The 26783-nt window shown below is 35.4% G+C and overlaps 1 protein-coding gene across 4 annotated transcripts in view; it reads left to right on the top strand.

Annotated features, from left to right (window-relative positions):
* The window catches only part of MACROD2 (mono-ADP ribosylhydrolase 2), a 2131323-nt gene that overhangs the window by 506403 nt on the left and 1598137 nt on the right, over positions 1–26783 (top strand). For all 4 annotated transcript variants that reach the window (XM_058432749.1, XM_058432748.1, XM_058432747.1 and 1 more), the window contains exon 4: positions 22847–22876. In XM_058432749.1, the coding sequence (XP_058288732.1) occupies positions 22847–22876 (30 nt within the window). The remainder of the gene's footprint in view (positions 1–22846; positions 22877–26783) is intronic.

Below are 26783 nucleotides of genomic sequence, written 5' to 3'. Positions count from 1 at the left end.
GCTGCTGCTTTTTTTTTTCAGAGATGCCCTGCCTAGGGTGGAGGAATCTAGAGAGGCAGTCTGGCTACAGTGGCTTTGCCAAACTGTGGTGGGCTCTGCCCAGCTCAAACTTCCTGGTGGCTTTGTTTACACTGTGATGGGAAAACTGCCTACTCAAGCCTCAGTAATGGTGGATGCCCCTCCCCCCACCAAGCTCGAGCATCCCAGGTGGGCTTCAGACTGCTGTGCTGGCAGCAAGAATTTCAAGCCAGTGGGTCTTAGCTTGCTGGGCTCTGTGGGGGTGGGATCCGCTGAACTAGACCACTTGGTTCCCTGGCTTCAGCCCCCTTTCCAGGGAAGTGAACAGTTCTGTCTTGCTGGCATTCCAGGTGCCACTGGGGTATGTAAAAAACTCTTGCAGGTAGCTCGGTGTCTTCCCAAAAGGCCGCCCAGTTTTGTGCTTGAAACCCAGGGCCCTGGTGGTGTAGGCACCCGAGGGAATCTCCTGGTCTATGGGTTGCTATTACCATGGGAAAAGCATAGTATCTGGGCTGGAATGCACCGTCCCTCACAGCACAATCCCTGTGGGCTTCCCTTGGCTAGGGGAGGGAGTTCCCCAGCCCCTTGGGCTTCCCCGATGAGGCAATGCTCCACCCTGCTTCGGGTGGCCCTCTGTGGGCTGCACCTACTGTCTAACCAGTCCCAATGAGATGAGCCAAGTACCTCAGTTGGAAATGCAGAAATCACCCGCCTTCTATATTGATCTCACTGGGAGATGCAGACCGGAGCTGTTCCTATTTGGCCATCTTGCCAGCCCTCTCTGATAGATTTTGACATGCTGAATGACAAGAGCATTATGAACCTTTTCTTATTTAAATACTGGCATTATGCCTTCTATGTGAGGTTTAATGGGCTTCAGTTACAATAGAGGGTTCCTAGGGGCATTATTGACATTTAGAATGATGTCTCTAAGTAGTATCTTTGCTGCTTCTGTTAATTGATGGCACTGTTATCATGAACTATGGTGCAACATTCTAAGTAACAAAATAAAAGTTCATGCGAATTTTACTAATTTTTGTTTTATTGATCTATGAATTCAAGTATACAAATGTTAAAAAAAAAATGAACCTTAGGAGTGCCTTCTAAGGTTCTAAGGTTAGAAGGTACTCTTTCTAACGTGTAGTTATCTGACATAGGAAACTACCTGTAGGGGAAAATTATTGAGGGGTAAAACATGAAAAATCTCTTCTAAAAATGATTAACTTATTAATCTTGAAAATGTATACAAATGGGACAGCAAGGTTTTAAAAATAATTCACTATTTTTGCTTGGGAAAATAAAAGAAATAAAAGAAATAAAATCAGCATTATTTTCTTTTTGTTAGCTATTATGTTCAGCATGATTTACATGATTTAAAATTTGCAAAGGAGACAACTGTTGGTCTACATTGACTTATTAAAAGTATTTCCTTAAGAACCAACTCAGGAAATCTTCATTAGCATTCAGGGGAGTTTCAACAAATTTTAAGTTTCTGTTGAATAAATTTCTTCTTTATAATTCTAACTAATTTTAATATTTTGATTTTCTTCTGTGTGTAATAATCTAGCAACTGATTACTGTTTAGAATAAGCAATCTGTTCAATCTTTGTAAGGAATATTTACTTCTGTAATGATAGGATTGTTACAGTCATATTTTTTGCTTTATTTTTATTTAGTTCTGTTTGCAATGCATTTTTCAAACATTCATTAGTTCATTCCTGTTTTATTCATTTACTAAGAATTTACAGAATGCTTACTGTAAAATTGGCATTGTTTTTAATACTTAAGAAAACAATTTCCAGCATATGTTGAATGCTTTATATGTACTACTAAGTGCATTAGTTAATTATCTTTTTTAATCCCCACAATCATATACTGGGAAATAACATATTTTTTGATGTGGGCCTTGGGAAAAAAGAGATGAATACATTGTAATCACTTTCCTTGGGAAGTTCACAGTCTAATGGAGTTGGACCCAGAAAAATAATTAATTAAAATTTTATGGGATAAGTGTGGTAGAAAAGCTTGTGTTCATACTTGGACCTTCATAAGAAGGACTATCTAATTGTGCCTGAAGGAGTTAGAAAAGGTGTCACAGAGGAAATGACATTTGAGGTGAGTCTTAATTGTTAAATAGAAATTTGTCCAGGGAATGAAGGCAGAAACACTGCTTATAGCAATCATGAAGTGATGAAGGAGCCTGGTATTTGGTGGTCCTGGTGAGTGAGCTGCGTGGCATTAGACTCAGGTGTTTTTGTGTATGTGTGTATATAGGCATGAGTGTGGGACTGTGTGTGTGGTCTGGGCCTGGAAGATATAAGAAGCTAGGAGGGGAGGATAACGAGGCTGGAGAGGTAGATTTGGAGTTTATAGTCAAGACCCTCACTAAGAGGTTTATTTATTTATATTTTTAAAAGTTTTATTTTATTTTTAATTGACACATAGTAATTATACATATTTATGGAGTAGAACGTGATGTTTCAATACATGTATACAATGTGTAATGATCAAATTAGGGTGATTAGCACATGTATAACCTCAAATATTTATTATATCTTTGTGGTGAGAATATTCAAAATCCTATATTCTAGCTTTTTTGAAGTATGTAATGTATTATTTATTGTTAACTATGGTCACCCTACTGTGCAATAGAACACTGGAATTTATTCCTCCTATCTAACTGTAACTTTATACCGGCTGACCACCCTCTCCACATCCACCTGTAGCCCCCTGCCTTTCCCAGCCACTGGTAACCACTATTCTATTCTCAACTTATATGAGATCAACTTTTTTAGATTTCACATGTAAGTGAGGTCATGGGGTAATTATTTTTCTATGTTTGGCTTATTTTACTTATGGTGCCCTCCAGTTCATCCATATTGTTGCAAGTGACAGAACTGTCTTGATTTTTAAGGCTGAATAGTATTCCATTGTGTATAGACACCAAATTTTTCAATCTGTTCATATGTTGATAGACACTTAGGTTGATTCTTTTTCTTGGCTATTGTGAATAATGGTTCAACAAACTTGGCAGTGCAGATGTCTCTTTGACATTCTGATTTCATTTTCTTTGGATAGATACCTAGAAGTAGGATTGATGGATCATATGGTAATTCTATTTTTAAATTTTTCAGAAACCTCCATACTGTTGTCTATGATAGCTTAACTACTTTCCATATCCACTAACAGTGTGTAAGAGTTTCCCTTTCTTCACATCCTTGCCAGCATTTGTTATCTTTTGTCTTTTTAATGATGGCCTTTCTAACTGGAGTGAGATGATGTCTCCTTTTAGTTTTTATATGCATTTCCCTGATGATTATTGATGGTAAGCATGTTTTCATACACTTGTTGGCCACTTGTATGTCTTCTTTTGGTGGAAATGCTTCTTCAGATCTTTTCCCCATTTTCTAGTTGGATTATATTTTTATTATTATTATTTACTTTTTTTTTTTTGCTTTGGAGCTGTTTGAGTTCCTTATATTTTCTGGATATTAACCCCTTGTTAGATGCATAGCTGGCAAATATTTTTTTTCCCATTTTGCCAGTTTGTCCGTTCATTCTGTTGATTGTTTCCCTTTGCTGTGCAGAAGCTTTTGTGTTTCATTTAATCCAATTTGTCTGTTTTTATTTTCATTGCCTGTGATTTTGAGGTCTTATCCAAAAAAACCTTGCCCAGCTAATGTTATGTTATGAAGTGTTTGTTTTCTTCCAGTAGTTTCATAGTTTTGGGTCTTACATTTATTTCATTGTGGCCAGAAATGTTATTGATACAATTTCAATTTTTAAAATTTTGTTAAGACTTGTTTTGTAGTCTAACACGTGGTCTATCCTAGAAAATGTTCCATATGCTATTGAGAAGAATGTGTATTCTACAGATGTTGGAATGTTCCATAAATGTCCTTTAGGTTCATTTGGTTAGAATGCAGTTTAACTCTGATGTTTCTTTGTTGATTTTCTGCTTGGATGGATCTGTCCATCACTGAAAGTGGGATATTAAAGTCTTCTACTGTTAATATATTGCAGTCTATCTTTTTCTTTAGGTCTATTAACATTTACTTTATATATTTAGGTGCTCTGATGTTGGGTGCATACATATTTACAATTTTATTTCCTCTTCCTGTATTGACCCCTTTATCATTATACAATATATTTTTGTTGCTTTTCACAGTTTTTGACTTAAAGTCTGTTTTATCTGCAATGAATGTTGCCACCTCTGTTCTTTTTGGTTTCCATTTGCATGGAAAGTCTTTTTCCATCTCCTCACTTTTAGGCTATGTATTTACTTACGGGTAAAGTGAGTTTCTTGTAGGCAGCATGTATTTAAATTTATTCAGCCACTCTATGTTTTCTAATTGCAGAATTTAATCCATTTACGTTCAAGGTAATTGTTGACAGGTAAGGGTGTACTCCTGCCATTTTGTTATTTTTTTTTTTCCAGTTGTTTTGTAGATCTTTTCTTTCTTTTTCTCTTACTTTCCTTTTTTGTGGTTAGGTGGTTTTCTCTAGTGTGTTTTGATTCCTTGTTTCTTATTTGTATTTTATTTTTTATAGGTTTTTACTTTGTGGTTACCATGAGGCTTGCATAAAGCATCTTACAGTTATAACACATTATTTTAAACTGATAACAACTTACCTTAAAAAGAAAAGAATCACACAAAAAACCCCCGTATACTTTAACTCCATTCCCTTCAATATTTTGAAGTGTTGATGTCACAATTTACATCTTTTTATGTTGCCTATACCATAATTAAGTAATTAATTAATATAATTATTTTTAATAGTTTTAGTCTTGATATTAAATATACAAGTGGTTTACACACCATGATTACAGTATTAGAGTAAACATTAAATTAAGTCTAGTTTGTCTGCAAAGTTACTTTTATCAGTGAGTTTTGTACCTTCAGATAGTTTCACACATTAGCATCTTTTCACACATTAGCATCCTTTTCTTTCAGTTTGAGGAACTCCCTTTAGCATTTTTTTTTTTTTAAGAAGAGGTCTGATAGCAATTAATTGTTCATCTTGGAAGGTCTTTATCTCTCCTTCATTTCTGATGGAGAGCTTTGGTGGATACAGTATTTTTGGCAGCTTTTCTAACTCTAGCAATATGAATATATCATCCCACTCCCTTTGGGCCTACAAGGTTCCTCTTGAGGAGTCTGCTGCCAGATGTATTGGAATTCCCTTATATGTTATTTGCTTCTTTTCTCTTACTGCTTTCAGGATCTTCTCTTTGGTTTCAACCTTTCAGAGTCTGATATAACACTACCCCAAGACCTTTCAGAGTCTTGGGGTAGTGTTATTTGGTTTGAATCTGATTGGTGACCTTTAAAACTTTAAAACTTTCCTGTACCTGAATATTCACGAAAAAGTTTTAAATTTGAGGATCAATTTGAATGAAAACATGAGCCATGCCTCTATATAAATGAATATTTAGAAAAATATTTTAAAAGTCATGAGATTAACAATTTTAGAAGAAGTAAGTTGAACCAACTGCTGAATATATCTGTCTGATGTATTCTTTTGGAGTTTATTGTCTCACTTTAAAAATTACCAATTAGAAATATTATCTTTATAAAAACTAGTAGCAATCGTAAGTTTATTGGAATTAAACTGTAGAACTGAAAAGAAACATATCACTGTTTTAAATTTTTTAAACAACAAATATACTGCATTTCCTGAATATTATGCAACTGCATGCTATCTAGTCTTGACTACCCAGCTACTAATCACTTTGTAGCTTAGAAATGAATAAATGAGTAAACCTTCATTTATTACCTTTTGTTTTCTTGAGACAAAGTCTCCCTCTGTCACCCAGGCTGGAGTACAGTGGTGCAATCTTAGCTCATTGCAACCTCTGCTTCCCAGGTTCAAGCGATTCTCATGCCTCAGCCTCCCTAGTAGCTGAGATTACAAGTATGCCCCACCACGCCCAGCTAACTTTTTGTATTTTTAGTAGAGAAAGGGTTTCACTATGTTGGCCAGGCTGGTCTCGAACTCCTGGCCTCAAGTGATCCACCCACCTCAGCCTCCCAAAGTGTTGAGATTACAGGCATGAGCCACCATGCCTGGCGTATTACCTTTCTTTCTATAATTTGACTCACAGTCAGTTGGTACTGATTCTGCCACTAACCTGGTGGGCAGAAACAGCGAGCAATATCTGACTTAATATTTTAATGAGGAACAAAAATAGAGTGGATTAACTAAACAGGAATAAATAAGGTAATTTGGTCTAATCCTTTCATCCTTCTATTAAGAAATGTTTCTTTGTATTAAAACACATATTCAACTTTATTATTATCTACGCCTGTATCATTTTTGCAGAATCACAGTAAAAGGCCAAGATGTGGCAGAAAAAGTGAATTATAGCTCAGGCTGATGGCATAATTGAGACTGTCAGTCTCTTGGGTACCATAGAGGAAGTAGAGAGTATTGACTACTAGGCAATGAGAGTTAACATCAGAATAATCTTTCTGCAGTGGTCTCTTGTGTCCAGAGAATTGGGAGGTGGGAAGGGGACTGGACAGAGTTTGGCTACTGGAAGGACCTGGCAAGTAGCATTAGTGAAGCACAGTAGGAGTTCAAATGCACAAGCGAAGAGGGTACTATCATGAGATTAAGAAAACAGGAAGCTTCAAGATTCCGGGGAGTTCAATCAAAACATACAAAAGTTGGGATGAATTGGAGTAGCTTGTGATGACTCCCTGGGCACTGGGGGCAATGAGATCACCAAGTGTTCTCTAAGAAAATCAGTCATCTGTGGCATGATTTCAGCAAGTTCTCAAGGCTAGCACAACACTGTTCATCGAGTAAGAGGTAAACTGTTACTACATTTTGAAATTTTAAAGTTGTAGCACAAGATTTTACATAGAAAACATGAGGCTCTTGATACTTACATTATTCAGATCTGTAAGAATAGTTCCGTGTCCAAGAACTTGCTTCCTTGCTTCCTCCACACAAATTTGTATAGGTCTACTTCTTTCTAGGTATTTTTTTAAAGAAAAAAATTGTTTTCAGAATGCTTTTTATACTGTTTCATTTAAAAAGTATTCAAAATTATACTTTTTATACTTGATCTAACAATGACTCCATACACTGGCATCATTATCATTAATATTTTATATATTAATTTTAATTTTACTCATTGGAGGTTGGAAGTCTAATTTAAAAACTAAAACGTTAGAATTTTAATTTAAAGCAACATTTGTAAATGAAGGTTCAAGCTAGCCAAATGCTGTAAGATGTTAAGGGAAGCTTTTCTTATTGCACTGGAATTGAAAACTAAAACTAAGGGCAAAGAGGCATCAGATGCCCCATGTTGTAAAGGGAGCTTCAAGTGGTCAAAGACTCACTCCATTTAGTTTAAATGTCTCCTGATTAGGCCTTGCTTTTTCCTGCTATTACCCACTCCCATGATTATGGTTGAAGGGTAGGAACCCTAGAAAGCAGACTCTGAGATAAAGGTAAAGATTAGCATGCAGGATATTACTCAGGGAACATTTTTAGGATAAAAATCTGTGAAAGAATGGAAAAGGAGGCAAAACTGAGTAGTGGGAGAAGTTGAACTATGTTGTAGTCTCAACAAAGGCCTCAGGTGAACCTTTAGGAAGCTGAGATGGCCCTTCAGAGTTGTCTTGAGTTGGGGCAAGGCCTGGGCCTTTATATCCCCATAAGTATCAGCACTGGGCAGAGGACCAAGACTCATATCCCCAAGATATTGGATATGAGCCACCCAGGGAAGGGGCATGATCTAGAGTGAGGCAGCTGTTTTCTGCTGAGGTAATTCTTGAAGGGACTGCCAGCCAAGGACTATCTGCTGTCATTTGGATTGGTGTTCCTTTGTAGGAAATGTTCTATTTCTCTCTGGCTGCTTTCAAGCTTTTTTTTCTTTGTGTTTAGTTTTCAGAAATTTAATTATAGCATGGATTTTAAAAAAAAATTATCTTATTTGGCTTATCTTATTTGGGGTTCACTTCATGAATCTGTTGGTCTATCTCTTTCACAAAATTTGTGACATTGTCAGCTATTGTGTCTTTCAGTACTCCTTCAGGCCCTACTCTCTTTCTCAACTTCTGGGATCTTTTGGTTTTGTTCCATGGGTTTCTGAGGCTCTGTTCATTTTAGGAGACTCTGGGTCCTATTTAAATCCCTTATTTTAGTAGGTAGTAACTCTGTTAGGTTTAGATCATAGGTCCTAGCCTACTTTAGTGGGCAGTAGTTCTAAGGACAATTTAATTTTCCAAGATTTTTTGGTCTTATTTTGGTGGACCTTGTGTATCTGGTGCTGGTGGGGCTCCCAGGGGTCTATACTGTGATGCCTGAGGGGACAGAACACATTTTTCTAGGCTAGGCTTCTTTATGTTTCTAGGTGGGGAAAAGGAAGTCTCTGGTCTGACTGGATGAAGAGTGCTTCCAGGCCCAGCTACTTATTGAGGTGGAGATTCCCCTCCACCCCTCCCTCACCAGCATCTCCCACTCACAAGTATCTTGGTGAAGGAGGGGATTCTCAGGCCTGGTGGAAAAGAAATGACTTCTGAGGCCAGAAGCTTGTTGAGACAGGATGCCTCCTGTCTGTGGGAGACGGAAAGCCCTTCCTGGGCTGGGTGCTTGTGGTAAGATTCCCCAGTGCCAGTGCTCCCCAGCCATCAGTGTCCCTTGGTGTTGGAGAGGAAAATCAGGTCCGTGGATCCTCCTGGCAGGTGCTTGTTGAGGCCTGATCCCCCGGTGCTGGTGCTGTCCTGTGTCTTCTGGTAGGGGAGGGGAGTCTCAGGCTCTGTTGAGAAGGAGAACATTTTTCCTGCTGGTTCATCAGCTTATCTTCAGTGGGGCTCCTGTTCAATCCCAGGGAGGACTGAGCCTACCTGGGCTGCCTTCTGTTGCTACATTGGATGTCAGGGAATGCTGGCCCTGGGTCACCTTCTTCCTTTTGGTGGGAGGTTGTAAGATGCCCTGCAACTATGCTGTTCCTCCAGACCTGGGTTCTCTAATCAGTTTACCCTTCTCTTGCACCTTTCAGAGTTCTCCTTTGGTTGCCTCTCGCATTATCTCCAGCATTTACAGTTGTATTTAGCAGGAGTGGGTGGGAGGAGGAACCAGAAAAAACAAATTATGCTATCTTCACCAGACTTCAGCTTCATCCGAGAGGGCAGAATTTTGCAAAATAGAATATCATAATCTCTCATCAACTTGTAAAAAATTTTATAAAAAATCTTCAACATCATGATTCTGATGTTTAAATATGTATTATAAAAATAACAACATATACTTTATAGATTTATTTACTACAGTTATATCTGGTTTTTTTTTTTTATAAGATACAAGGTCTTGCCTTATCACCCAGGATGGAGTTCAATGGCGCAATCATAGCTCACTGTAACCTCAAACTCCTGGGCTCAAGCAATATTCTTGTCTCATTCTCCTGAGTAGTTAGGACTAATGAGTGCATGCCACCATGCCCAGCAATTTATGTATTTATTTATTTATTGTAGAGACAGAGTCTCTCTATGTTGCACAGACTGGAACTCTTGGGCTCAAGCAATCCTTCTGCCTCAGCCTCCAAAAGTGCTGGGATTACGCCACCACACCTGGCCTATAGTTATATAATTTAATGTGACTATTTTACTTACCTGTTTATTTCCAGCAGTCGTTCCAGAACAGCCACAAACAGTGACTACTTGAAAAATGGTTGTTAAATAATTAAATTAAAATTTGTATTCTTTATAATTGGCACAGAGCTTTCAGTAACTTGCCCAAAATTATATAACTATTCATGAAACTAAGGATTAATATTAAATACTTCTTTGGGTAGACACCACATCTATTGCATCTGGAATACCATATGCAAATTCTCTTATTACCTGTTGCTGCATCTATTTTATTTCTGGTCTTTAAAAGTCTTAGAGATTACAACTAGTTTTAGTAAGTGTTATTTAGTTATCCTGAGAGATTTGTTAAATAATAATAATTTTTAAAAGCCTCTGTAATCAGTAATCAGCTTCTCACCAATGATAATACTTCTGTCTTAGATTAGTATCAGTGCTTTTCAATGCAGCAGACTAAAACTAATCTCTATTATAGAATCCACAGCTGGCCTGATGGAACTATAATACAAAAGTAATTGGTATTTTTTGATGTCCACAGGATGCAAATTATAATTTGTCTCCTGTGTACAGAAAAAAAGTGTGTCTTGTATGGTAAATAATTAAACTTGATATTCATAAAGTTATATTTTTCCATGTCTTAAAGGAGATGACTATTTTATACTTACAGTTGATATAAACATAATAATGTATTTATTTCATCCTTGAACAGTGTAACTACATTTTACTATATGTTAATAGAAGCCAACTACAATTTGAAATTAAATAATTAGACTTATTTAGGAAAGAAAAGTTATGGTTTTTTATTTGCTATTTCAGGTTATGATGAAGATTCTCTATTCGATTGTCCTAAATTCAAGGATGAGGAGTGCTAATGATAGAAAACTTAGGACAAATGAAAACATATATTTTACTTTCATTTTGTGCATTTTGCGATAAGCATATAAAATCTTAGGTTAGCCAGTTTGCATTTATTTGATGAAAGCCAAACTTTAATGTACTATTTATTATTGTTTTCATAAATCTAAATTTAGCTCGTCTTTCAGCATTGATAATTAAGAAATATATGTCCTCTTTAATAGCGATGTATGTTTAATCGTTCAAATTACCTGAAGTCATACTGAGAATTTTCATCTTTTTAAATGTCAAAATTTGGCTAATGTTATCAGGATATTAAATATAATATTTCAAAGGAGTATTCTCTTACAGATAATTCCAGATTTTGTGAGATCAAAATTGCTGATTATAATAATGTTAGTAAATAATATGGGAAAGGTATAGCAAAATATTTAAATTTTTACAATTTTAAGTTGTATGATGTATGTAAATGCTATTTTTTCTGGTAACTTTGGTTTAAAAACCAGTAATATTGCCTTTGATGTTGGTGTTAACTGAATACATTGCTTTTTGTGGGCATTGGATATCTATCTATTTTGAAATAATTTGGGAGAAATAAAATAATTCCTTAAGATATAGTCTAGCATACTAAAAAGAACATTTGTTTGATGTTGGGTGAAAGGACTCAAGCATTGGATTGAATAGTTAGTTACCAGCCCATGACCTTGGGCAAGTAACTTAGCCTCACTATAGCCTCAGTTTCGTCATTTGTTATAGGAAAAGTAAAATTCCCAATTTGCAAGATTATTTGGAGGATTAAGATATCATAAAGATCAAATCTTAAACATTGCCTGATACATAATAGATGCTTAGAAAATTGTCTTCAGGATCTATTTGTATATTCCATTATTTGGTTGTTATTTTAGGCATATTTTCTACCCTGATAAGGTGACTAAAGTATGTGTCAGCTGTTCCACTGGCTTGGTGATTCAGAGCATAACTTTCTAATGGAAATGAATCATACAAGAGCTCATTTTATGATTTTTATAAGCTGGCCAGGTCATGAGTTAGATTTGTGCAAGAAGTTAGTTCAAACTTCTTGATGATCCAAGCATTGCATTAGGGTGAATGCAGAGCCAGGTCAGAAATACAGAAACAGGGATTATATAATTTCCACTTTATTCCTTACTCTGACGTTGTTTGTGGGTTGGAGGTTATGGAACTTGGCTTCTCTTAGGGGAGGTGCTTAAGAGTGTGAACTTTCTAGTAACATTACATGGCTTCAAATACTGGTGCCAACCTTTGGTCTTGAACATGTTACTTAATCTGTGTTCCAATTTTTTAACATATAAAGTGGAAATAGAAAATGGTACCTACTTCATTAGCTTCTTTGGGGGACTTAATTAGCTAGTAATATGCCTGGCATCTAACAAAAATGATAAATGTAAGCTATTTTATTTTTTAGTTAGGATTCAGCATATAAATGTAAATTTGAGTAATTATCTGGTGATTACTTTTAGCCATTGCATTCCATTTCTCTTTAGCCTTCCATTACACTTGTACAAAAACAATGGGTGCCTAGTACAATGTTTGGCATACGTGAAGCATCTTAATGGTTGGTTTTAGATGAATGGAAGCAGAAAGCTTAGAATTATCATGAGAACATATTTAGCTTTGAAATTCTTACTGAGCTGAAGGATTCTTACATATCTTTATGGGTTTTTGATACATTTTCCATATATTTCTAGTAAGTTAATATCTTCTCAAGTTTTATATTTTTATTTTTATTTTTTTTGAGACGGAGTTTTGCTCCTGTCACCCAGGCTGGAGTGCAATGGGGCAATCTTGGCCACTGCAACCTCCACCTCCCAGGTTCAAGCGATTCTCCTGCCTCAGCCTCCCTAGTAGCTGGGATTACAGGCATGTGCCGCCACGCCTGGCTTATTTTCTATTTTTAGTAGAGATGGGGTTTCTCCATGTTGGTCACACTGGTCTTGAACTCCCGACCTCAGGTGATCCACCCACCTTGGCCTCCCAAAGTGCTGAGATTAGAGGCGGAAGCCACCATGCCCAGCCTATCTTCTCAAGTTTTTAAAACTTAAGCTTCTAAAGTATACTTTTAATTTTCAAGAAATTTAATTAGAAAGTAGTGGAAAATTTCTTACTCTAATCTTTTCTAGCCAAGATTTTCGTTTGCATTTAAGTTCAAGACCTGTCATGCTTTGTATCTAATAAACATGAAAAGAAAGTGGTTAAAGAGACTTACCATTAGTTGAGATAGTTTTACTATTTTTACATTAAAAGAAGACCATTAAAAAGTTCATATATTTGAAATTTGTCAGAAATTGAAACTAAATATCTTTTCAAGTGTAGGTGAAAATGTTTCATTGATGTAGTTTACATCTACATCAGAAGCACCCCATTGAACTGAAATCTCATCTAACATACCAAAACATTTGATTCAGATTAATTATTTACAAACGTAGAATAATACTGACGATTTAGGTGTTCTCCAAGCTATACTTATGCGTGCTAAATTTCAGGTAATTTTGACTTATTTTAATAAACATATTTTAATATGCATTTTAAAATAGTTATTAAACTCTTAAATTTTAAAAGTACATATGTCCTTTTACCCATAATACTTTGGAGAATTTTTTTTTAATTTTTAATTTTTGTGGGTACATAGTAGATGTGTGTGTATATATATATGAAGTACATGAGATTATTTGATACAGGCATGCAATGTGTAATAATCCCAACAGGGTAAATGGGGTATCCATCACCTCAAACATTTAGCCTTTGTGTTACAAACAATCTAATTATACTCTTTCAGTTATTTTTTAATGTACAACTAAATTATTATTTACTATAGTCACCCTGTTGTGCTATCACATATTAGTTCTTACTCATTCTTTCTAACTATTGTTTCTACCCATTAATGATCCCCACCTCCTCTCCACCCCTCGAATACCCTTTCCAATGTCTGGTAACCACCCTTCTTTTCTCCATCTCCATGAGTTCAATTATTTTAATTTTTAGCTCCCACAAATAAGTGAGAACATGCCAAATTTGTCTTTCTGTGCCTGGCTTATTTCGCTTAACATAATCTCCAGTTCCATCTTTGTTGCAAATAACAGATCCTCATTCTTTATTCTGACAGAGCAGTACTCCATTGTGTAGCTGTACCATGTTTTCTTTATCCATTCATCTGTTGATGGATGCTTCGGTTGCTTCCAAATCTTGGCTATTGTGAATAGTGCTGCAACAAACATTAGAGTGCAGATAACTCTTTGAAATACTGATTTCCTTTCTTTTGGGTATACCTACGGGTGTGATTGCTTTCTTTTGGGTATAATGTAGGAGTGGGGTTGCTGGATCATATGGTAGCTCTGTTTTTGGTTTTTTTGTGAGATCTCTAAACTGTTTTCCCTAGTGGTTGTACAGTTTACATTCCCACCAACAGTATATAAGGATCCCCTTTTTAGAGAACTTATTTTATAGAAGCCCCAGTATGTGGATACACACACACATACACAGACACACACACACAAACACACAGATTTTTACTGGAACATTATCTCTAACAGCAAAACTGGAAGCAATGTAAGTGCCCATCAGTAATGGGAGTAGTTTTACTCAAACTTTGGAATCTCATAGGGTGTTACATATTATTTCATTAGTTAGAGTCATGGTATATTGATAAAAGAGAAATTTATGTTGCGTGGCAAATTTATTTTTGTCATAACCTCAGAAGCCTTAACTATTTCATATATTTGTAAGAACATGGAGGCCAACCACAGTGGCTCACGCCTGTAATCCCAGCACTTTGGGAGGCTGAGGCGGGCGGATCATGAGGTCAGGAGATCAAGATCATCCTGGCTAACACAGTGAAACCCCGTCTCTACTAAAAATACAAAAAATTAGCCAGATGTGGTGGCAGTCGCCTGTAGTCTCAGCTACTTGGGAGGCTGAGGCAGGAGAGTGGCGTGAACCCGGGAGGCGGAGCTTGCAGTGAGCCGAGATCGTGCCACTGCACTCCAGCCTGGGCAACAGAGCGAGACTCCATCTCAAAAAAAAAAAAAAAAGACCATGGAGAAAAGTGTGGAAGGGAATGGTAGATAAGAGGAGTTGAGTTTGTTTAATATACTTGATTCTTTAACATGTTCAAATGAGTATGTATTATTTTATATTTTATATATATAATTTATTATACTTACATATTTTATGTTTTTTAATTAACAAGGTAAACACTCTGCTATATTGATCATTTTTCAAATGGAAACATAAGAACAGGGGCCGTCCTTATAACCATCTGCACTAAGAGAGTTAGCCTCTGAAGGGATGTGAGATTTAGGCTAGCCATCATCAGTGACCAGTCCGTTTAAAACATATCTGTTCAATCAGGTCCCAGCAAACAGATGATGCAGTCAAATTATGATAATTCAAGAGCTAGAGCCAGGTGTGGTGTAGGAGAAACTCAAGGAGTTTTTCATGGACCCGGGGCCACCAACAGCACAGCTGTTGCCACCTGAGGCACAAAGAGACAAGGAGAGGGGGAGGATATCAGAACCCAGAAAAAGTCATGTTGTAAAGAACCTTGATTAGAATGGTGACCTTCTTTCAAGGGACATAGTCCATTCATGGTAAGCTTACAGGAAGTGAACCAGGGAAGAAAATGTTGAATGCATTCTGGAGGGCTCCCCACTGACTGAACCCAACTAGAGACAGATGTTAAGAGAGAGCCTTTTGATGTCAAGTACCTAGATCAGCAGCCTTGGGCAGAGAACAGGGGCAAGTATAGAGAATGGGTTTTGAGGAGTAAACAGGAGCTATCTGGCATAAAATAGCCAAATTTTTTTTTTTTTTTTTTTGAGACAGAGTTTCATTCTTGTCGCCCAGACTGGAGTGCAGTGGCGTGATCTCAGCCCACCGCAACCTCCACCTCCTGGGTTCAAACAATCTCGTGCCTCAGCCTCCTGAGTAGCTGGGATTACAGGCGTGTGCCACCACACAAGGCTAATTTTTGTATTTTTAGTAGAGACGGGGTTTCACCATGTTAGCCAGGCTGGTCTCGAACGCCTAGCCTCAGGTGATCCGCCCGCCTTTGCCTCCCAAAGTGCTGGGATTACAGGTATGAGACACCGTGCCCAGCCCCAATATTCTTTTTGAACTAAATAATCAAAATAACCCAGAAGAGGAAAACAGATAATATGCAAAATATTGACATCCATTTACTTTATGAGCTTACATAATTATTATTATTTTTTTCATTATTATACTTTAGATTTTAGGGTACATGTGCACAATGTGCAGGTTTGTTACATATGTATCCATGTGCCATGTTGTTTTGCTGCATCCATTAACTCGTCATTTAGCATTAGGTATTTCTCCTAATGCTGTCCCTCCCCCCTTCCCCCACCCCACAACAGTCCCTGGAGTGTGATGTTCCCCTTCCTGTGTCCATGAGTTCTCATTGTTCAATTCCCACCTATGAGTGAGAACATGCGGTGTTTGATTTTTTGTCCTTGTGATAGTTTACTGAGAATGATGTTTTCCAGTTTCACCCATGTCCCTACAAAGGACATGAACTCATCATTTTTTATGGCTGCATAGTATTCCATGGTGTATATGTGCCACATTTTCTTAATCCAGTCTATCGTTGTTGGACATTTGGGTTGGTTCCAACTCTTTGCTATTGTGAATAGTGCCGCAATAAACATACGTGTGCATGTGTCTTTATAGCAGCATGATTTATAGTCCTTTGGGTATATACCCAGTAATGGGATGGCTGGGTCAAATGGTATTTCTAGTTTTTTAATTGACCTAAGCCCAAACACAAAATTAAAAAAGAAAATCTGAAGATGGCATTGTTCCTCACCCTCTTCTGTACATAAGTCCTAAGTTCTTCCTTAAACTCCCATGAGGGCATAGCAGTGAACATCTCAGAGTGGGGTAGAAAACTATTCTTAAATATGAACATGGCCCCAGATCCACAAAACGCCAGACTTTGGACTTCGTCTGAAATAGTGGAGGTTTTCTGTTAAGTCCTAGCTTGGTTCCAAGGAATGACACTGTAAATCAGGTCATGGAATGGGAAGCTGACATTTGCTGACCCTTGGCTTGTGCCAGTCTCCGTGAAATACATTCATGTAAGTTATCACTTTTACTCCTCTCAGCAAACCTGTACTGTGACCAATATGGTCACGTGAATGTATGCCATGGAGCCTGGCACATGTCAGGTTTGCTGAGAGGAGTAAAAGTGATTACTCTTTAAGAAACAGAAACTCCAAGAGTTTAATCTGGAGTTTAAGGAACTTTCTCAAGGTCAGTGGTAGAGTCTGGAATTGGAGCTAGATCTGCTTGGCTACATCGTGGCACAGCCTCGCTTGGCTGCAAGATGGTAAAGGAGTCATTGTCCATTATTGGAGGTGTCTCACCTGTCCCAGAAATATGCCTTTCCCCTTCCCCTCTCTCTCATTCCCTTATCTTCCATTCATTCCCTTAGTTATATACTTAACAAGTACTTATTCAGTACCTACTGTGTCAGGAATCACGCATTGTACCATTGATATCAAAGAATATGGCCTCTGCCTTCATGGATTTTACAGCTTAATAAGAATTCTCAGGGGAATCATCCTATGCATTTCCGCTAGCCCCAAGTCCTTTTCATTTGAGGTCATTTGCATCTCAGTCTTCCTATGTCTTTATTAAGACTGAGAATTATTTTTTGGTCTGTTTGTTTAAATAAAAGTGTAATATAAAAATTGTAATGAACCTTTCTAAAAATCTCACTTGCTATTTCATTATTTTAGAGAATTGAGAATGATATAATATTATAAGAAATATGAAATACTGGAAATAGGTAAGATAATATTTTTAAAGGTGCTTTCTGGTTTTATTGAAACAAATCAGCCAGCTCCCCCAACAGTGTGAATATATGGGTACATGTTGAGGCTTATGTTTTAATCAGGCTAAAAGCATATCACATTCTCTCAAATAAGCACATCTTTCATTTCTTAAATTGAAAATTTATTTGTATTTATCCAAAACCTTTCTTGTCAAAGACAAGTTAAAACTGCTATTCAATTGCCTCATATAATTATAACCATAAAACTAATAAACATTTCAACTAATTTTTTCCCTATTTAGATATGCTTGTTCACTCTTGAGAAAGCCCCAGATTGGGTTACTGAAGTAATCTCATTTTTGTAACCGAGCCAATATTATCATTATCAAAATTACAATTGATCTACAATATAGTGTCATAAAGCATGACTAGTATGTAGCACATTCTGATTTCTCTCATTTTGCATTAGATACATTGCATAATACAACTGTAGGAATTGCCTGCTAATGCTTTAGTTCACCCTTTAACAATTAAGTTAGGCGATCTTGGGTAAAGTAACATTCAGTAGACTCCATGCATGTTGTTTTCTATAACCATCTTTGGATGCAATTTTGGGGAGTGGGAGGGCTGCAATACACACACAGAGACACATACATATATTTATAATTTGTTAAGAGGAAGTTACTATTAAACATCTAAGTTGACATATCGTATGGTGGGTTCTTCTGGGTCTGATCCTAGACAGGTGAGTTAACATCTTTGATCCTCTTTGGCTTTCTACTTTTGTAAAATAAAGGGGTTGGACCAAATAAGTGGGGCTTTTGTTTGTTTGTTTATTTGTTTAGCTTTTGGTGTTTTTTTGCCCATGCTACAGTATTCCTAGAAGTCACTGAGTACCTAGTAAGGCAAACCAGGACCAGCTGTAGCTCCTCCCTTGTACTTTAACAAGAGTAATTCTGTTTTGTTTTATATGTGAATCATCCCAAGTAAGACTTCCAATCTCTGATGCCTTTTCACTTATTTATTAGTAGTAGAGGTCATTGTATTCTATGTTTGGCTTCATAGTGAGTGACAGCTTGTATAAACAACAGAGATGCTGGAATAATCAGTCTTTTCTTCAAATTCTGTAGTAGCATGAACTGTAAAGTATTAATCATGTGTTTATGCCTGGTTTCTACATGTGAATCAGTTAAGCCTATTCTTAATTTTCTCGCTTCGTCAGCTTCAAAGCAGGAAATTACACCATTGCCCAAAATCTCCAGCATTCTGTTGATTTTGTTTGGGAGGTGTAAATCTAATAAAGCATAGACAGAGGCCTGTTGCCAAATTGATAGCTGTATTTGTCTATGTAGATTGTATTTTCACAGCTGTCAGGTGAGATGGTTGCTTCCTATATAAAGTGGTTCTAGAATCATGCATGTGCTTGGGATTTTAATTTATCAGGTTTTTTCACACTTCCTACTTAAAGAGCTTCAAACTCTAGGGAATATAATGTATGCCATTCTGAAAGGTGGTATTTCAGCTTTTGTATCTTTGAGGATAACATGTTGTGAATGAAATTGCTGTTTTAAATAGAGCTCCTGGGGAAGTTTTTGCCAACAGTCCTTCTGATATCCCATGTGCTCTATTGTAATAAGAAAACAGAATAAATAAACTAAACTGGGTGGTCAGGAATCTGTTAGGATGAAAACAAGTATAATTTCCTTTATAATGATGAAAAGCAAACAAAACTCTGTATGAATAGTTTTAATCAATGTTTAAAGACTAGTTTCCCAGACTCTTGTGTGTTTGACAGATAGTCTTGGGTGGGGTAGAAATGGAGTGGAAAAACAAACAATTACTGTGGAGATAATAAAAATTACTGGGCAAAAAGAAAAAAAAATATTTGAAATACTTCTTCTTTTTTTTTTTTTTTAAAGACAGAATCTTGCTCTGTTGTCCAGGCTGGAGTGCAGTGGCACAATCTCGGCTCACTGCCACCTCTGCCTCCCAGGTTCAAGTGACTCTCCTACCTCAGCCTCTCGGCTCATGGTTGACATGAGTTACCTCTCCCAGCATTGTTCATTTGTATTTTGAGAAAAACATAAATTAATGTGGTATTGAAAACTGCCGTGATCATTTTTCATTTAGGCTAATTATTCCAGGAAAGAGATTCCTATATTGTATTCACTTTTTTTGGTTTTAATACTTTAATAGTGAATATTTATAGCTGTAGAAATTTGATACTTTTAATTTAAAAATTTGAAACTAGGTTCAAATGAAAGAAAAAATTCTCATAAACTTTAAAAATGTAACCATTTATTTAGGGTATTAGAAATCAATTCTCCATATTTGACACTATCAAATTAGCTTCAGATAACCCTTTTCTTCATTTTGTGTTCATGTTGTTTTCACTTTGTAAACGGTAAAACTCCATCTCCTTGCATGAAGTTATTTTAGGGGGAAGAAAAAGTGCAATACACAGGTTCATTATCTTGTAATGGCTCATTTTAGTTTTGCATTGAATCAATCTTTGAGACAATTACTGTAACTTGATTTTTTCCTTCCCTCCACTGGTAATAAAAGAGACATTTTATTTCAGGGAAATATGAATTAAAATAGTCTTGCTTCATAAGCATGCTCAGAGAAGAGATTTTTTAAATCTTGTTTTAAAAATAGTGGCATCATGTTCATTAACTTCAAGTTTTCTTTGTTCCTTTTCTTCTTTTCCTTTTTCTGTGAAACTCAAGGATTAATAGGAAGCATGTCCAAAATTCCCTCTAGGAAGAAATTTAGGTAGGGACATAAATATATTTTAGGCATTCTTACTAAGCATTTCCAAATAAGCTTTAGGAGTTTCTTAAGTAATCTTTGATTTTATAGGAAGAAAAAGGGTCAAAGTTTGCTTTTTTCACACACTTCAGTAAACAGATCCCTCTTGTATTAATGAAGAAATTGACTAAACCTTCCAATTATCTTACTATTATAAAACATGTCTTGAAAATTTATTAGATGCAGGCCAAACCATTAAACTCAGACCTTGCCTTTAAGAAGCTTCCATCTAATTAGTATATATCTCAATTTATTACAGATAATGAAGTAGAAACTAAATTATTATTAATTTTAGACACACAAAAGTCATTTCACTTCTGTAAAATGGAAGAAGTAACATGAATCTACCTGACTGATGAATGTTGGATAACCAGTTATTAGAGTGCTTTGTGGAGGCAAAGTAATACTACAAATAACAATAAAGTTCACCTTTACTTGCGTATTTTTATGTCACTTTTGCTGAAGAAAAGTGCCTTGACATTTTTACTAATAAATTTAACTTTTTTGTTATTTTTTAGAGAATAGAAATGGATAAAATAGACAAATTTGATGGATTCCTTGGAAAAATCATTATTGGATTTATAGTTATAGGAACTTTTTTGAATATGATCAAGCAGTTTAAATTAAGATTCTATTACATGGATAGTAATACACATGGAATTACCTTAAAAGTGATTGTGTACTATGTAGAATATCACAATTTTGTAAAATAGTTCTATAGTGAAGTTAAAATGTTACTGGATATGCTTATGTAAAATACATGAACACACATTTGACATAAACTAACTTGATGATTGGCCAGAACTGGAATTCCAATTCCTACACCTACCCATCCACCCACATCTATTGGACAAGTGCCTGGTTAAACAGATGGGCCTTGGGCTGTGCTCTCAAAACAGGCAACCTCCACCTTTATTGAGCAAAACATTGGATGAAAATAGACTATATTGTCTTATTGTGCTACTGAGCATGGTAATTTAAATGAAGAGCTCCTATTTATTATTGTTGTTAGTTGTTAAAAATACCTTTTTCCTTATGAATGAATATGTGAAAATTGGAGGACAACAGATGGAGTCCCAGGGAACTGGAAAACCTATAGATAGGGAGGTAATTCTCAGTCAAATATGAAAATAAAAAATCAGCAGGAGTGTGAAATTTCATGTGGTTTTATAAATGCATGCAGCTAAGATTTTAGAAAATGTTTGGTTTAGCCTACAGACATGGGTTGATCATGAAATTTCTCTTTTCCACTAAAGAGTGTGAGACCAAGTAGAATTCTCGAAGTCTGTCCTCATGACCCTTCAATAAGTTACCACTTCAAAAGCTACAAAGCTGGATTCAGGGCAGGACCTTAAGTTCTGGCTACCGTCTGTGTAAATATCACACACTTACATGTGGTAAAGTCAGAGGGACTTGCAGACCTGAGTGATACTTATGACATCAGAAGTGAGTTTTGTTTATGGTTGATGAATGACTTTGCTACTTGGGCCATGTTTGTGACAAAAGCACTGAGGGCAATTAGCAAGAGTGACAGTTAGACAGTCCCATACTTGGAAGATTATATGAGACTAAATTTGACACTCTTAATATTGACATATCAAAAATAGCATCTAGTCTCTATGTATTTTCATGATATTCTCTTTAATGTAACAACAATCAGTAAGCTATCATATATCTAACCTCATGGAACTATGAATATGGGCATTTGTTCTTCAGATGATCCATTATTTATTGATTGAATCATTAACAATGATATTTGCACCTCTTAAATTATGAAATGGGTGGTCTGTGGGCAGCATGCTAAAATTCAAGTAAAAGGCTTCCTACTCCTTTTTCCTAAATTATTTTTTTAGTCTTTTGGTAACTCAGTTTTCACAAAGAAGGGGAGTTTGGTTGCTACCTACTTTCCCTGTAGTACTGCTTGGCTATTTTTTAGTGGCAAGAAATAATTCCTGTGATACTTAAGAACTCTATGGAATAAAGCTCAGTATAGTGTATATTGAATTGTGCTTTCTGGTTATTATATTTGGATAAATTTAGGCATAAGGTTGTTTAATACTTCAGCAGAAACCTGCAATGGAACTTCCTAAATATTTGACCTTGTGAAAGAAATCCAAATGGAATTGTTTTATATTTTTTTAGCTCCTATAAATGTGTGTGTGGGGTTAATAAATAAATAGGTAAGAAATAGCACAGCATTGTTTAACATTTATTTCTTTCCTCAAAATAAAAAAGTTAATAGAAAAAGTAATAAATTGTTATTATTTAAGAGTTATTTCTTACTGCAAAATGTTTTGTGATAGCTTTGTTTCATTGTGTTTAACTTAATTTAAATTACCATAATACTTTTTTGTTACATTGTCCTTTGAAATCATTGAAATTGGCTAAATAATATTGTTCTATTCTACTTGATAAAATGGAGAGCTCAGAAGATTAATTTAGATACAGAATTGAGAATAAAACAGTCTCAATTTGTGCTTAATTTTATTAGAAGGAAATATATTATAAAAATAGCCATTTGAAGAGAAAAAATATAAAAGTAGTGAAATATTTTAATTTTCAAACTTTCATAAAATAGTAATACAGGCTGTCTTTAAATGAAAGTAAATATTTTGTGTTTATGTATGTATATGAGACATATGATCATTACCAGCTTTATATTGAATTACTGATATACTATATTTCTTATACATATTATTTAATGTCTTTTGTTGTGTTTTGTTTTAAACAGCAAATGCCAGTCTTCTTGGAGGAGGAGGTGGTAAGTCCTGAACATCACTTAACTTAAAATACATTTTTATTGTTATACCAACTATAAGATATTTAGTAAGTTCTGTGACACTTAAAAGAAAATTAATTTTGCTGTAGTCATCAACCACAAAAATGTTAATCTTCCAAAAATAATTTATAATATAAATACCTTGGTTTGCTTAAATGTTATTTTAATTGACTTCGAGATATATACAGTACTCTTTTCTTCTTGTCAAACTTTGTATTTCTACTTTTGGCATAAGGTGTAACAGCTATAAGCTATATGAACACACATGTAATACATGTACTCTGTATGTACAGAGTAACTATGTACATATTTACAGAGTTACATTTAATATGAATTCTAAAACAACAGTACATTTGGAGGCTGTGGTTTCTTTTTCCACTATAATGACTTTCTTTTGCTTTTCATGACTTTGTAGCCTGAGAGCTTAATATATCAGCCACTTACTTTGAAAAATAAAAAAGAAATTACTGTTGACACTCTGCTTTTTCTTTCCACTCAGTTAGAGGAGAAAGAGAAGGAGATCAAAGTGAGCTGAGGGAGACAGAGATTCCTGTACTGGGAATATTTTTGATACTAAAATCTTGTAACTATTTGTATTTTTATTTCTAGGTTAGGAAGATGAAAGCTTTCATAGTCCCAGTATATATAATATAGTAGGAGAGAAAAAAGTATACAATTAGAACAGAGTTCTTCTCATATAAGGCCCAGATGGACATAACTATGTTTGTTTTCTCTTTCCCTGTCACTCTCTTTCTCCCTTCCTCTCTTGCTCTTTCTTTTTTCTTACACACAGTTGAAATAGATGGGATTGTGCAGAGCCTTAGGCTTTCATCAGGAGGTTTCATTGTAATTTTTATTTGGAAATTAAACATTTAACCTTTGTTTCTCTGTAAGAACAATTGATTTTTAAAAAGCAGAATCTTGGAAATGAGAAAAATAGAAAAGTGTTTGAACTAGAAAATGCTCTTCATATTATCACATGTCAATGCATGTTCTATACCAGAGTATCATGAAAAGAGTGTGGGATTTGAAATTGGACTTACTGTGTGGAGACCATGAAAGCATTACTAAATATCTCCAAGCTTCCGTTACCTCATCTTTAAAGTATGAGTATAATATTAACTATCTAAAGTATTTATTGGGAGAATTAAACAAAAATATCTGCCAAGTAACTAAATAATAGAGCAGTGGAGGATTCATACATGTCTATTTCTTTTCTTCTTTCCTAAGTTATTTTAGAAAATTTGAATCTGTAGGATGTTTCATTGCACTTGTTATTGTATTTGGGGGGAATTAGAAGGGAAAATTTTCCTTAGGAGTTGAATTCCCAGTAATTTTTTCTCTCTGTCTCTTATAATAGGTGAAGAAAACATTATTAAGATAAATTGTCCATAGTGCTGATTTTCTTACAAGATATATTAGTATTTTAAGAAACCTCACGAATATTGTTAATAGCATAGAGGAAAGTTAAAATTGAGTCTATGTAAACACATTCATCAAGTTAAAACAACAAATTAGGTAGACGATTCAGTTATTGCTTTTGAGTGTTTCAAAAAATTGACTTGACTAATTATATTAGTTAAAATCACTTTAGCCACTGTAACAGAAAAAGTAAAAAACATTAAAATCCAAAATAACAGTAGTTTAAAGGAGACAGAAATTTATTTCTGTCTCATGTAAAGGTAGTCTAGATACAGGCTGGAATGGTTGTATGATGAATCAGACTCAGCTCTTACTTTTCTGTTCTTTCCTAGTGCATGGCTTTCATACTAAGATGACCTCAGGGTACAGGATGGCTGCTGGAGCTCTAGCCATCATAAATATGGTACAGGTCAGGAGAAGCAGGAAAGGCAAAACATGAAAAAAAGTGGGCTCCCAAACATGAGTCAGTTTTCTTTAAGCAGATTTCCCTGGAATCCCACATTGTCTTTGAATCTGGCCAGTATTCATTCCTAGCATGCAAGTCTTTTATTCCAAGAAGCAATGCACTCATCAGAAAGAATTACTGTTCTGTTTACTAAGGAGGAAGGGGAGAATGGAGGTTGAAGAAAACAGTGTAATGTACCTGCCATGGTGGTTACCTCTATATTGTCAAACTGATTTCTTTAAATATATGTATGTATTGTTGGTGTGTATAGAACTGATTCTAGTGATTTGGCTTATATTTTCTTATGATTCCTCTCTCCTCTGTGAGAAGATTTATGAATTTCCAGCAATGATAAGACATTCAGGAATAGGCCAACTCAGTTTTCTATTTAGCTAAAGTCTTTATTTTAGTGACTTCCTCTAGATGGTTGATTTTGCTCAATTTGTCACGATTTATAATTTTTGAATAATAAAATTAGCAACTCAGCATCATCATAAAGATAAATTACAAGTATTTAAGATGGTTGTAATTTCTTTCATTAAAGTAGGTCATTGACAGGTTTAAATTTATTTATGCACCTCTGGAGATGTCAAGATTGCTCTAAAACACATGTCTGATTTTTGGAAAGCTGCATTTAAAAATTAAATTTAAGGAATATTTTTAGCCTTCTCTGAGCTGATTTTTGACCTTCTGATTCTATGACAAATCTTTTTAATCCTCTCAGTGATATTTGTAAAGTAACAGCTAGTAATCATCTAATAAGAAGCAATTGAATTGATGTAATTCTCTTGGATTTAATCAAACAATTCCTTTTTTCAACATGAATTAATATCCCTTCAAAGGTCTCTCAAGAAAATAATTTTTTAATTGACTAAACAATTTGATCAAGAAAATTTGACACCACATACAAAAATAATAATGGGACCTAAGTCCCCTTCTTTAGATGCTCAGCAGGGCTTCCCCCATATTCTATATGAGTAGTATCTGATTGTGAAATGTAGACAAAATTATTATATGCAAAATTGTATTAGCCATAAAATCTTAGCATTTTGTTGTTCTTTTTTGAGTGCTTACCACCAATAAGACTGATCTCCTGAAAGACTTAAAAAATGGTCACATATCATCTTCTCAGTGCTGATTTTAAAGTGAGAGATTTACTTTACATTGATGTGAATTTTCATCTTTGAGCTAGATATCAATCTTTCTATGAATGTATTGCCACTGACTGCAGTTCACTGTAATGAGCATAGGTGGTGTGATTACTTCTACTCAGTCATTTCAGTTAAAATTTGATAACTTTTACCAATTTTACCAATCTGCTTGGTAAAATTGATCACTTCTGTTTATATTTTCTAGATAGGTTGAAGGCAGAGACAGCTATGTACTAATTTCTTAATTTAATATATAGCTGGTCTATAGTGACTGAATTGTACTTCTCAGGAAGCATTTACATTAATGTTAAAAATCTTTGAAGTTCTGTTAATTTTTTGACAAACTTTCCATTATTATTACCAACAGTATCCTGTATATTATTTTACCTATTGTTATTTTAATGGTTGAGAGAAACTTCTTCAAGGTTAAATAGCTTATAGGGCAAAGTTGGAATGAGAAGACAGTGTTCTTGACTGCCACTCCAGGGCTCCTTGCCCTGGCACTATGGTTTTTAATATGCCTCTGCTCTCCAGGTTTGCTTTTCTATGCACAGATGGGTAATTCTGTTTACACCAGGAAAAATAAGTGAGAGGACAGAAAAATGTCCAGTTAAGATATGGATGTTGCATTCCTTGGCTTATTTTCACAAGTCTCAAGATCTATTGATAGCTTGAAAGTCGATACAATGGCACTGTCTTACAGTACTCTTGGATTGCTGCCCAGATTCATATACTTTTTTGTGCATTTGAGATTCAGTCTTAGAAGACATTGCATGTTAGATACATGTTCACCCATCTGTAATAAGAATGTTGTACATGCACAAGATCCTGTGATGCTGGTACTTTTGGAATATATAGTAAAATATAAATC

The sequence above is a fragment of the Hylobates moloch genome, unplaced genomic scaffold (genome assembly GCF_009828535.3).
Source record: "Hylobates moloch isolate HMO894 unplaced genomic scaffold, HMol_V3 SCAFFOLD_21, whole genome shotgun sequence".
Lineage (NCBI taxonomy): Eukaryota > Metazoa > Chordata > Mammalia > Primates > Hylobatidae > Hylobates > Hylobates moloch.
The sequence above is the reverse complement of the archived record's forward strand: the minus strand, read 5'-3'. Positions and strand labels throughout refer to the sequence as shown.